General features: G+C 37.1%; 2 protein-coding genes and 1 pseudogene across 2 annotated transcripts; 2 read left to right on the top strand and 1 right to left on the bottom strand.

The window, feature by feature from the left end:
- Positions 1 to 1,403: 1,403 nt before the first annotated feature.
- LOC130053715 (uncharacterized) lies at positions 1,404 to 2,329 on the top strand. The gene has a single exon (XM_056161121.1). The coding sequence runs from the start codon at positions 1,622 to 1,624 to the stop codon at positions 2,327 to 2,329; it is 708 nt and encodes a 235-aa protein (XP_056017096.1). The 5' UTR covers positions 1,404 to 1,621.
- Positions 2,224 to 4,322, top strand: LOC125672801 (putative nuclease HARBI1). The gene is made up of 2 exons (XM_056161787.1): positions 2,224 to 2,499; positions 2,979 to 4,322. Exons 1-2 carry the CDS (start codon positions 2,390 to 2,392, stop codon positions 4,033 to 4,035), a joined length of 1,167 nt encoding a protein of 388 aa, XP_056017762.1. The 5' UTR covers positions 2,224 to 2,389; the 3' UTR covers positions 4,036 to 4,322.
- A 722-nt stretch (positions 4,323 to 5,044) lies between these two features.
- LOC130053961 (uncharacterized) lies at positions 5,045 to 8,676 on the bottom strand (annotated as a pseudogene).
- Positions 8,677 to 13,826: the final 5,150 nt, after the last annotated feature.

Below are 13,826 nucleotides of genomic sequence, written 5' to 3'. Positions count from 1 at the left end.
CCGGAGTGCAGTCTGCGTATATTGACCCTAGGCAGGGTTGTTAACTCTTTTACTTCAGACAGTTTTGATGATAGGATCAAGTCAGATATTGTTATTAATAAAAAAGAGAAATAGTGATAGTGCACATTTGTAAATAATGGCAGGGTATTGAATATCACAAAATGCTGATCATACTTGTTAAGAAAGGAATGAGTAGCCCCCAGGACACTTAATGGTGAAGTGTTGACCAGAGAATCTTTCATTACTATGCTTAGACATATGTTGAAACTTTTAAAAATTAGATGACTGTAAATATTGTGGACATTCTTTTAGAATAGGTGCTGCAACTTCTGCAGCGGCGGCAGGTGTTGAGGACCATTTAATTAAAACTTTGGGTCGATGGTCTTCCAATTGTTACACTCGATATATTAGAACTTCTGCACAGGTATTACAAGAAGCACAAAAAAAATTAAGTTCATAAATGTGAGAGTTGGGTGTTCAAAGCTTCTTGCCTAACTTTAATTATTATCTTCTTGGGGCTCTCGTGTTAAATTTTATTTTTCATAAACACTCGTTTGGCCATATTAAGCCCCAATTAAGATCAAAATTTAAATAATTTTGTAAAATCCTGAATTTGTTTTTTGTGAAATTTACAATCTGTTGATATATCAATCTTTTGATTCGAATAACAGGTACCTGCTGTGCTCCACCAGGTCCTGTTGACCCTGCTGGGCTCCCCCAGGGTGTAAATTTGCTAGGTGATAAATTTGGCAAACAGTTACCTGCCGGGATCTCCCCAGATACCTGCATACCCTGCTGGGTTCTACCCAGGGTATAAAAGATTTGTCCTTTCAGTTAACTTGTTAGGTGATGGATTTCTGCAACCAGTTACCTGTCGGGCTCACCCCAGGTACCTGCTTACAGTTACCTGCCGGGCTCAACCCAGGTACCTGCTTACCCTGCTGAGATCTCACCAGGGTCTTATGAAATTTATCCTTTCAATTAATTTACTGATACTAGAAAGCTACCTGCTGGGCTTCCACCAGGTACCTGCATACAGTTACCTGCCGGGCTCACCCCAGGTACCTGCTTACCCTGCTGAGATCTCACCAGGGTCTTATGAAATTTATCCTTTCAATTAATTTACTGATACTAGAAAGCTACCTGCTGGGCTTCCACCAGGTACCTGCATACAGTTACCTGCCGGGCTCACCCCAGGTACCTGCACAGACCACTGGGTTTCGCCCAGGGTATGTATTGTTAGGTCGAGTAGCCCCAAGAAGCCAAATATTGAGTATTTAAGATGTTTTGTGTGTATATCAAATCAATTATGTATGTGGAATGTTTTATGTAGTTAGATTGTGAAACTTAAATAAACGTGTGAACAGTGACTATCATCTTATGTTGTGTATAAATTGGAAAAAATGCTGAATCCAACATTATCCTCCAAATTTGTGATTGAACCGACAAAACCATTAGAAATGAAAGGGTATGAAGACTACACTGACTAACTTTTACACTATAGCCCCCAACTTGCGGACTACCTTTATGGTATAAATACATACTTATACCAGAACTGTTTGAACGCTTGTTACGTGAAAAGATCTACTCTTGTGGCACTGTCCGAATAAATCGCCGTGGAATGCCAGAAGCCATCAAAAGTGCCAAATTAAAGAACAGAGGAGAATCCCTTACAATGCAGAAAGGCAACCTAGTAGCAACAGCATGGAAAGACAAGAAGATTGTGACTTACCTAAGCACAAACTGCGATCCTACACAGACCAGAGTAGTGCAAAGACGTCAAAAGGATGGGACCCTAAAGGATGTGTCAGCTCCAAGTGTCTCTGAGCTATACAACAAATATATGTTTGGTGTAGACTTGGCTGACCAAAAGAGGATGCAGTATTCCACTTGCAGAAAAGCCAAAAAATGGTACAAGTACTTGTTTTGGTTTTGTTTTGATATTGCACTTGTCAATTCCTTGATTTGCATGCAAGAATCGCCAAATCATAAGTTGCTGACCAAAACAAACAAGGAAAAAAAGAGAACGCAGTTGGACTTCAGAATGGCATTGGCGCAGCAGATGATCGGAACATTCAGAGGAAGTAGAAAGCGTAGGGCACCTGGAGTAACGGGAAATTGTGGGGATGCACATTGGCCCATTCAATTTGAAAAAGCTGGACGATGTAAGGGATGTGCAAAGCAGAACAAGAGACACGAAGTCTCTACTGGATGCAGACAATTGGCGTTTTCGACTGGTACGTTTCCGATGAATAAAAATAAGCTCCGCCCACTTGCGCAGAAGAAGAAATTTACTAAACGGAGATGTTCCAGTCGAACAGAAATTTGACTAAACGTCGATAATCTATAAAAATGAAAGTAGGTACGTCACTTCCGCTTCATAGACTATATGGATCTGGTAGAGAAAACAGCATCTTTTTTAATTATTGAAGACCCTGATACCAGCGATGAGGAAGATAGCGATGAAGAAAACATTGGATCTTCGTTATTGCTACTTTTGTAAGTATTGTAGATTCGTATGTAGTCTTGTAACAGCTAATGCGTGTTATTCCGAAATTCCTCAGTCTTACCCTTTATTTCATGAATGCCAGTAATGGGAATTACAGCCGCAAACAGCAAACGTCCATAGATAAAAGAACGATTGAGAGTGGGTAAGACAGGAATTTCTGTTTAACAATACTTTCAGCATCGGATCTAGCGTGTCTGACCCATTTCTTTTTTTCTTTTCTTTTTTTTTATATTTGAGTAATTTTCGCATGTCAAATAATTCTGAGGCATTTTTTAAGGGGTGTCGGTATGACCCCCCCCCCCCCCCTCCCCAGTTGACAATAACAGTTACAACTTACAAGATTGGGCAACAGTACTTTTAGGATAGAAATAGAATGGAAGCCTACTTATTCAGTTTTTAAATATTGGATACTCATAAATAAAATCCTAAACTATTAGGCTTAATTCTGAAGTATTTCATATTCTTTTAGTTCATCAACAAACCAGTGTATCCTACCACAAGACAGACACAGACAGAAGAATTACACAGGCAATGTTGCATTGCACTTTCGTGTTGATGAATTTAAAACTTTCTTCAGGGTCTCCAGAATAAGTGTGGAATGTCTCCGAGGTAAAATTTCTGAGATATGTGTTGAACAGAATGTATCAGGGATTCTATGCAGACATTCTACAGGAGGATCGCCACAAATACCTTTAGAAGATCGCCTCTTGATATTCTTGTGGTACATGGCTAGCATGGATAAATATGCAGCCATAGCTGACAGATTTGGTGTGAGTGAAAGTACGGCCTCCTACGCAATACGTAATTTGATAACATTTATACACGATTATCTATTGAATATAATTATTTTATGGCCTACACCTCAAGAGCAACAAGAAATGAAGGATATGTACATGGAATTAAAACATTTCCCAGGTGTTGTTGGAATGATTGATGGAACACACATTTCCATTAAAAAACCATCAATCAGAGGAATAGACTACTATAATCGTAAGGATTATTATTCCATTGTTCTACAAGCGGTAGTTCGAGAGGATTTAAGATTCACCAACATATTTGCTGGATTTCCTGGGAAAGTGCATGATGCTCGAGTTCTACGACAATCACCACTCTTTCAGAATGGTCAAGCATTATGTGGCGAGGGACATTTACTAGGGGACTCTGCATACCCTAACATGTCTTGGTTATTGACTCCTTTTAGGGACAATGGTCGTCTTACAAATGTGCAGCTGCATTACAACTATACACACAGCAGTATACGCAGCACTGTTGAGCGGGCATTTGGGCTATTGAAAGGACGTTTTACTCGACTGCAACACATCAATCAAAATGAAGTGGAGAGCATCATACACACAATAGTTACAGGATGCATTCTGCACAATATTTGCATCATGAACGATGATAACTTTCGAGAATTTTTGAATGATGACCCAGTACCTCAACAATTGCCAGGTGCAGAAAATTTTGATGAGAATTTACTCTACCGGGGATCAGTAAAAAGACTTCAGATAGCAAGAGCTTTATAATTTCATTCTCAACATGAATAAATGTACTATATGGGGTTGAAATGTGACAATTGTCAAACAACACGTGTTTTGTGTATTTTGGAAAACTGTCCAAATAGAGAACAAAACTTTATTATATCATATTTCACTCCATTTTAACTATTTCCAGTATGTAACATTTTAAGTGTACATTGAATTCCAAGATAATTTTTTTTATTTGAGATGAAAAAGCATGTTCTTTTAGCAGATATTGAATGTTAATTTTCACTTAACCAACATTTGATGAAAATAATAAAACTTCAAAATACTTTGTGTCTTTTAAATTTTTCTCATTCACATCAAGGAGATAAAGATCTATGTGCAATTTAATATACATGTACATATTCAAATCCAAGCAGAATGCAGGTTCTTTCATTGCCATCTTTGAGCAATTAACACTGGACTATGGTTCTTGCGGTTTCATCCGAGACTTTATTCGCCTTTCTTACACTTGATACAATGGAATTTAAACCCACAAAGTAAGGTTTGAGCACTCTAAATGAAAGCAGGGTTAAGGAGGCGTACTACATCATTATAATGGCCAACTTCCTTATAAAACTCAAATAAAACTATCGGCAATATTTGTCTATTCATGTTGGATTTAATTGCCTATTAAGGTAGTACATAATCTGTCGATCGCTGGTTCAAATCCAGGAGGAGTTTTAAATTTTATTCATATTAATTTGTACTAAAACGACATTTTTTGACTAAATAGAGTAAATTTTGGAAGTTTTTCAATATAAATCCCCCATCTTTTTTTTATACTATCAAATTTCTCTAGTGTAGTATTCCTCCTTAACTGCTCTGATTATTTTGCCATACAGGCAATATTATCAAAGTTCACTGAACTTACAAATACATGTTAATGTACAACTGTACAGTAGCATACACAGATGGTAAACATTTACAGTCATGTGCACAAACTTGGTTGAGACTATCGGGACTTTTTTACTTTCATATCCTATGAGAAATGAGAACTCTGAAAATGGCATAAAATTGTAATTCTTTAATAAGAAATATAACTAAAAATGGCATAAGAAAATGTAAACTCTACTTGAGCAAAATTTGTAAAAAGAAAAATTGTAGAAAAAATATAGACAATGTACATTTGAATAATCTTATTCATATGTAAAGTAATATAAACAAGTGAAACTGAAAAATAATTAAAATACAAAAAATCAACAATGTAATGTTTATACATGAGTAAACTTTCAAGTATAAAACAACTGACCAGAAAATACCCAGATGATCTTTTCTGCATTGACTAGGAATTCACAGCAAACATTTCAAATATTAAATAAACATGACTGCTAAAATCTAGTAAAATTCAGCCACAAATGACCCCAATGGTAAGTGATCTTTTCTACATTGAATAGCAATTTACAGCAAACAATTCAAATGTTCAACAAATATGACTTTGCTAAAATCTAGTAAAATGCAGCAAATCCAGCCTAACAAACAGCTGCCCTGTTGGCCACTTAGCTCTGTACTCTGCTCTTTTGTGTCTGAGCAGACGTGATGGCACCATTTCCAAAGTATTCAGATTTAAGTTCACCTGACCAACCAATTCATTGGCTATTTCTGCAAAAACATGATAGTCCAAAACAGTTTCCAAATTGCATGCAACATCACAATATCTAAGAGTGGGAAGTATTTCTAGAATACATTTCAGTTCTCCAACTGTTCTGTAATCACACAACACAAATTTCAAAACCCGTAACTCTACATGTGACAAAGAACTCAGTAACTGAAAAAAATTATTCTTTAAAAAAATCCTTTCAGGACAAGACTTTCAAGTTTTTGAAAGTTCACATCAAATAAGTTGATAATTGGCTGTATATTACTGGTTTTCTGCCCACCACTTAGTCCAATTATTGTCACTTTTTCCAAGTCTGGCATCAACTTCATGCCACAGTCAATTGTAAGTGTTTCAATGTGAATGATTATTTTAGTTCTTGTGAGGTAGACTACATTTCTGAACTTTTTACAAACTAAAAACAATTTACAATTAAGATCATCCCTTTGAACAAACTCAAAAATTTTCTTCAAAATGTGCAGTGGCAATTCACAAATTTTATAGCAACCTGAAAAAGAAAATATACTGCTGATATAGTCCTTTTCAATACATGAATATCATTCTATTTGTTTTTCATAATTTCCAAAAATTGTCTTAAGAGGTCATTTTTTTCTTTTGCTCGCTCGTCTCTTTTTCTCTCTCTTTCCTCCCTTTCAATCTTTCTTTGTTTTTCCATTTCTAATACAACTTCTATCAACTTTGTACCTGATTCTGAAGTACTAGCAAACTTTCTTTTTTCACGTCGTCTGCATGCTGATGCAGATGTGCTTTTTCTGCTATTTTCGGGAGAAGTTTCAGAGGCCACCCTTTCTTTGTCTGAAGTGCTGGAGTCTGTATCTCCCTTGAAATCATTCTCCTCCTCTTTCGACTCTAACAGAGAATGATCAACTTTGGTGCTAAATTTTGTAACAGTTGCTGTTGATGTATTTACATCGGAGCCCGATAACAATAATGGATGAACATCATGACGCTTAGCCAGAATGGCATCTATTCTTTCAAAATGTTGAAAAGTTTTACGTTTCTGCCCAGTTTTAGTTTTATTATCCCTCAGAGTTTTATGAGAAGCGATTAAACTTCTCCATTTGCCTTCCACTTTGGTTTGCGAAAATTCAAAGCCACCATTTTTTAACCCCTGTGTAATTAACTTCCAAATATCTTTTTTCTTCTTTCTTGGATCCTCCATTTTCTCTTCATATTCTTCATACAGATGAATCAAAAGCTCAGTGGCTTCTCTACTCCAGCATGCATTGTTACATGACGTACTAGTAGTCTCACCTAAAGAGGTACTGGCAGAGGAATCTTCAATATCGCCTGAAACAAAAATGTTTACTTATGTAAAAGGAAAAAGAAGGTTAAGAGTTTTATTCTCATGGGGGGGGGGGGGGGGGGGGGGGGGGGAGGCTTTTGCTGTCTTGAGGTCCCAAGTGCCTTCTGATTTTATAGCACTTGAAATATGTCTCCTATGTAGTCAGTTGTACTACTTTTTCTGTCCTTTTTAATGAGGTAAAATGAAAAATTCAAAATGACACAATTTTCAGGATATACGTTCTCCCATAAAAGGTAAATATTTTGTTTTATATGTCTTTGTGAGTGGAAAAATTATTACTTGCTTCTTTTAACGACCACGATTTACCTTCAATTTGAAAATTTTAGGGGGGGGGGCGTGTTCTGGGTAACACCAACCTCCCAAACAACTATAGAAAGTACCAAATAGTTTAAAATATCCAATCATATGTATACATTGAGTGTTATGATTAAAAATTCTGCAAATGCCGTCAGTTCTGCATTTCCTTGAATGCAGACACATATCTACAATGGAAAATTTTTTGAGGACTGCCTAAGTATATATATGTCCAAGCAAATACAGTGTATTCATTAATTCCCTTAACATCATGAATTGTCTAAGAAAAAAATCCAACCAATTAACTTGCTAAATTTACTTCCTACAAATCCTTTAAATTTTAGCAACAACCCCCCCCCCTTCTAAACATTTCAATATTTTTTTAATAAATCCAGTTTCTAAAATAGTAATTTGCACCTTTCCTTTACTTACTTGCTTCATCCTCAAGAAAATGTGTACATTCTGTTGCCACGGTTGCATTAACTTTAGATGCCTGGCTCTCCTCATAATTTTTTCTCATTTGTGCTAGTAATTCTTCATCTGGAGATAAGTGAATTATAATAGATAAAAATGCAGTGATTAAAAGATAGAATATCCTATTATTTATATCAGAAAATGTTTTCACTACTTTGAATCTGCATGACAACCGAGATTATAATATTATTCTTATTAATTAAATTCGGCAATCTTTTTGTAGTAAAATACAACAGCTAAATGCCTGAAATCAGTGATATCATATGGACAAATGTGTTTGGATTCAACTATAAAAGTTGTACATTTCATCTGCCATTTCAAAGTTTAATTAATCTGCATAACACTTACAGTACCTATCACTTTCATTTAGAATTTTCAAAAATTACCTCCATTCTCTAATCTTCTTATTGTGTTTTGGTCCAACACTTGCTTAAAGGAGAAGCCATCCGGATAATTTAGCTGAACTTCTTGCCAGAACCTGTAACAAAATGCTATGCAGTGAAGAGTACAATACAATATGATATAATATATATCATATGCACGTGACGAAACAGCCCGTTACTGTTGGAGGAATTTCGGACTCACTCAAAGCAAGTCCATAGTAAAAGTTCTGAGCGTCTGTTTGACGTCATAAGCTCAGGGGGGGGGGGGGGGGGGATCCTTATCTATTCTTATTTCAAATACATCTATTTTATTATGAAATACCTCTAAAATAGCATGAAAAAAAGCCAAGTGAAAAATACTTACGACTTGTGCTCGTCTCCCTCCACCATTTTTTTCGATCACATGATCCTACTCATCGCGCCTTTTTCCTCGATGAGATTTGTACTCTACGGATTTTTGTTACTCATCACGAAATACCAGTCGAATGAAAATTTATCTAAACAATTTTCTGTTACTTCAGAAAAACGACCAGTCGAAAACGTCTAATGTAATGTTAGACTGTGCATAAAGAATGACTGCTTTTTCAAGTACCACCAAGAACTGTTAAAATGAATTAATTACACTTATTGTGTATATTTCAAGGAATGCTATGTAAATATTGTAAATGAATGCCATTTTTGAAATAATTAATTAACTTTTTCGGGTTTATAAAATTGAATTTATAAAATTGAAACATCAATGAATAAAAAACTTTTTGAATTTTTAAAATATTCCAATAAATAAATGAGATATTGAGAGTTTTAGGCGTGTACCATTCATTCCAGCAGCAAATCTCCTCAGCTGCAAAATATCTGCTGCTGCAGTGAGAGATAAGAACTGTGTGTAGTAGTGAACAGCCAGAGCGGCTGTGGTAGATAAGAAGTTAAATAAACTGAGAGAAGCCAATATAATCTTGTCAGCAAATTTGAAGAAATCTCAACTCGTTCAAATTTTTAAGGACAATGTTCTGAATAGACAAAAGTGACTCAACGGATGAATCAAGTGAAATTCGGATTCAGGACCGAGAGATAAATATCCAACATGGCGAATTGACTTTACTTCCGGCATCTTCAATTAGCAATCCCGAGAACGAGGCTGGGCGGATTTCATCAAATGATCCACTCCTTAGGCACCAAGACGAGGCAGGGCGGAAGCAGGTAGAACTGTCAAACCCTGTCCAAAACATCCAACGATCAGTTGAACACCTCCCAAATGAGATTAGCACGCTCCAGCGCCACCGCATTTCCAACCAGTACAATGAGCCCTCGGGATCAGGAAATTTCACACATGACGCACCTACATCAAGAATATCTTCAGACTCCGTCCCTCATATAGAAACGGTATCGTCAAATCTGCGAAACCAAATCATGCAAGGTAAGGATGTCAACTTGGCTCTGCTACTTATGCCCCATGAAATTGAGGAAAATAGTCTCCATGACAGTGATGGACGCTTCATTGTAATTAAAAACAGCACTAACCCCAGATTACAAAGAAATCTGACTTTAAGCGAGTTTATTGTGGCATTCACTAAGTATTGGAACATCCTATGCGAAGTCTGTCCAGAGAGAAGGTCTGAGTTAGATGCATACTTAAGGGATATCATTGAAATGGCATCCACCACTAAGGGGTCGGCTTTTTATGATTACCACAAAGCCCATGCAGTACACTTCTACAATAGAGAAACATCCGAATTGATTGGGCTATTAGAGACACAAAACTATCTATAACCATATTTGCCGGACAGACTATTAATCGTTGTGAAATGTGCAATAGTGTCACACATTCGTCTCAGAATTAAACACAACACCTTGCAATCCCCGTCAAGCGCATCACACAAAAATCCGCAAACATCTAGTCTGTTTGACGTTCAGGGTAGGCCTAGGACTAAGCATAAGGGCAAAGAAATTTGCAACAATTTTAACAGGGTGTTAGAGGAAAGCTTGCAACTTAGTCCACATATGTTCAGAATGCAAATTCAACAACCACGCAGCACCCATGTGCAACAAACTGAAATCAAAGCAAAGTATTACCAGTGAAAAGGCGTGACTATTAGATCACAAATCTCATGCAGAAAGTACTGTTTCAGATTTAAAGGTTAACACACCAATTAATATTGGAAATCTTCAAGAGGAACTATCAAATCATCCCGACCAATGTTTTGTTCGAAATTTAATTGAAGGATTAAAAAATGGATTTGATACTTTACCCCAAACCTCCTTTGAAAGTAAAATAATCTTTCTGCGCGAGAAAAACCAGAAGTAGTGGATTCCCTAATTGAACAGAAACTTTCAAAGGGTTTTTTAAGTGGGCCGTTTGACAAACCCCTGTACAAGGTATACCATATAAGTCCTATTGGGATAGCGGTAGGAAAGTATATTTACATATTACAGGACCATTGGCCACTTATACTCAAGGCCATCGGGCTCTCACCATTACATGCATGGCCATCGGCTATGCTCTTAGCAAGCATTTAGCTTAAGCTTTAAACTTGACTGATCTTGTTTTAATTTGAGATGTATGTTATAATTGATATTTATCTTGGATGTTAAAAATCATGTGTGTGTTTTTGATGTATCTTGTTATTCTGTAATTCGCTGAGTAGTACCCAAAAAGCAAAGTTTGAATAAATATAGTAACTTTTCATATGTGTTATTTATATAAATGGACTTTTCCCATAAAACAGTAGAATAATTGGAGATTTCCTGTTGTGTACATTTCGGATGGTTTCCGTGGTATGTAATAATTTGCTTGTTTTCTTAGAAATTCAATGGAAACCTCTTTTGTGGCGAAGCCATATAGCTAAACTGAAATATTTTTCTATGAGATAAAAACAACAAGACTGCAGTTCATATCAAGTAATTGTCTTGTTTATTTAATACTGGGTTCCTTCTGCCCAGGTGTACGCCAGAGATCGATAATGACCAATTTCCCGCATCACTGATCATGTGCACTCATGGCGGTTTATCGAGATAATTAACACTTTGATATAGACTTTTGTACTAAAAATACCGTGGCAAATGGCGATAGTGAATTTGGCGTTTCAATGAGAATTTGAAGTAATAGGAAAAACGTTCTTAGAAAAATGTGGTGTTATAACGAAAATGGCGATGAATTGAGTGGCGATAACAGATTTTCATTAAAGACTGCTACCATTCTTAGTTATTTTCCTAGACAAAGGACTAGGACTATTTCACTCAAAATTTACAGATTAAGAGTTCTTGAAGCTAACAGCTTGTTACAGGATTTGTGTAAAAATCATCAGCTGTCCTTTTGGAGATTAAGAGGATTTGCCAAGAGCAAATAAAGTGCACCGCCACGGCACATGATACGCCCGTCACATATTGTTAACATGAACATATCACCATGAAGAGATAGGTTTGCATGGAACCAAATGTCAACCTTCCTTTAAGAATCTTACCCACTTTATGGCCTCTTGTGACATTGCTTCAAATATTGATAATGTAAGCTTAATGATTTTTAAAAGGATATAAAAACATTTTCCCAAATGTTTTCAATGAAATGATTAAAGTGCAAGATAGCCCTTTATCCAAGCAAACAACTTACAATAAATGGGAGTACTCAAAAAGGTTGATTTATTCAACATATCAAAAAATACATATATCAGTATCTGCCTTTGTCAAATCTTCAAGTATATGTAAGTTATGCACATAACTGTTTTTATGTGGGACGACTGAATTTGGTTTTATGATTTTGTAACTGTTATGTGGATGACATTTTTAATGATCTTTTGTTTCCCCTTGGTCACCCCAATTAACTTAGATCCTGTGGGCACTTCCAGATTTAATCCCCTTATGTAACCTCCCGATTAGTGAGGTTTCCTGGCCACTGATTGGTCGAGGCCTTCGTAATCAGCGGCAGTCTACTTCACACTTAGCGTCCTACGACAGTCATCGTCTTACTCTCAGCTTTGTCTTCAATTTGGATTATTTTCACCGTTTTCTCTTTGCTTTAATTGATTGATGGATTACACGAGGACCCAGATTAGCGCATGAAGGTAATATTTTGGCCGTTCTAACTGCATTTCGCTGGTTTCTGTCTCACGTTCCGTGATCGGTGCAGACCTATCAGTATCACTACCATCAGCGATTTTGATACGTAGATTAACGGTGCATTAAGAGACGCTATACAGGTGCATTTGTGAGCGTTACCCATTTGGGGACATTTGCTGCTTAGGGTTCTCTCAACTAGTTGCTCACTGTGAAATAAGGAAAATATGAGGACCTTTAGGCTGACTTTGTTTTCTTCTCATGACCACATACATTGCGCATGCGCGAAGTGAAGGTAAACATCCGCCCAGCATGAGTGATCGCATTCGCGTGTTAATTGTCGGCCACAGCTTCATTTCACGTTTGGACAATGCTATCGGAAGGTATTTACCGATAAACTTCAATTTAAGGCAGTGTGTGATTCAGTGTTTCGGTGTCAGCGGAGGACGAACAGATTCATTGAGGGCAAATCAGGGCCTCAGGAGAAAGATCGCGTCGTTCCAACCCGCAATACTGATTTTACAAATCGGTGGTAATGACTTATGCGAGCCGCTTAAGAGACCAGAATCTATAGCTTGTGACATCGTTGAGCTAATGGAGAGTCTCCAGGCCTGCTCAAGTGTTAGAGTCGGGATCGTGTGCGAGCTATTTGTGAGAACTAGACCAAGAGCTATATCACCACAAAATTACGAAGAAAAGAGACAGCTGGTCAATCAGATGCTACCAACGTTACTGCAGGCATCTAGCCATGAACACTTGTTGTTCTGGCGTCACCTACGTTTGATGAATAGTCCGCTTAACATCCTATGTGAGGATCGAGTACACTTATCGACAATCGGCAACAAGAAACTGTACCGCAGTCTGCGTTTGGCAATCTTGCACGCCATCGAGTTGTTAATTTAGTATCTGTTATTTGTTACTAGGTAGTAACGTATATGACGAAACATCCTATCTCGGCATAGTCTGTATGCGTTTTACCTACATTATGATTTCTGGTAACATTTACATCCTGTATATAGGTCACCTCATCTTTTTATATTCATATGTAAAGTTGCTTTACAGGGTTGATACCAAGTCATTAGAGGAATCCCACTTTTTTCCTGGCACCAGTCCAATTTTGGCATTTGTATGGAACTTGCCTAATACAACCAAGGTAATGCCAAATAGGTGTTTTGACTGTGTTTTTATCTATCAACTACGCCTGTCATATGTTGGCAGGTAATGGGGTATAGGCCATGAAGGCGCTATAAAAGTACTGAAGTAGCACCTGTGACTCTCTAATTAAGTGATTATCTTTGAGCCCTTGTTCGAGACCCGTTATCATGTAATTGACACTGTTTATTTTTGGTGCAAACACCAAGCCATATATCTGGTTATGTTATACATATGCTTGTGCCAGTCATGTATTTGGCTTGGCTATGTTGAGTGCTTTCGCTGGTCATGTATTTGGCTATGCTATTTTCTTCCTTATGCCAGCCGTGTATTTGGCTTGGCTATGTTAACGGCTTTCGCTGGTCAGGTATTTGGCTATGCTATATTTCTTCCTTGTGCCAGTCATGTATTTGGCTTGGCTATGTTAACTGCTCTCGCTGGTCATGTATTTGGCTATGCTATATTTATTTTGGTGCCAGTCATGTATTTGACATGGCTATGTCAACTGCTTTAGCTGGCT

The sequence above is a fragment of the Ostrea edulis genome, chromosome 4 (genome assembly GCF_947568905.1).
Source record: "Ostrea edulis chromosome 4, xbOstEdul1.1, whole genome shotgun sequence".
NCBI lineage: Eukaryota > Metazoa > Mollusca > Bivalvia > Ostreida > Ostreidae > Ostrea > Ostrea edulis.
This window is presented reverse-complemented; position numbering and strand designations above follow the sequence as displayed.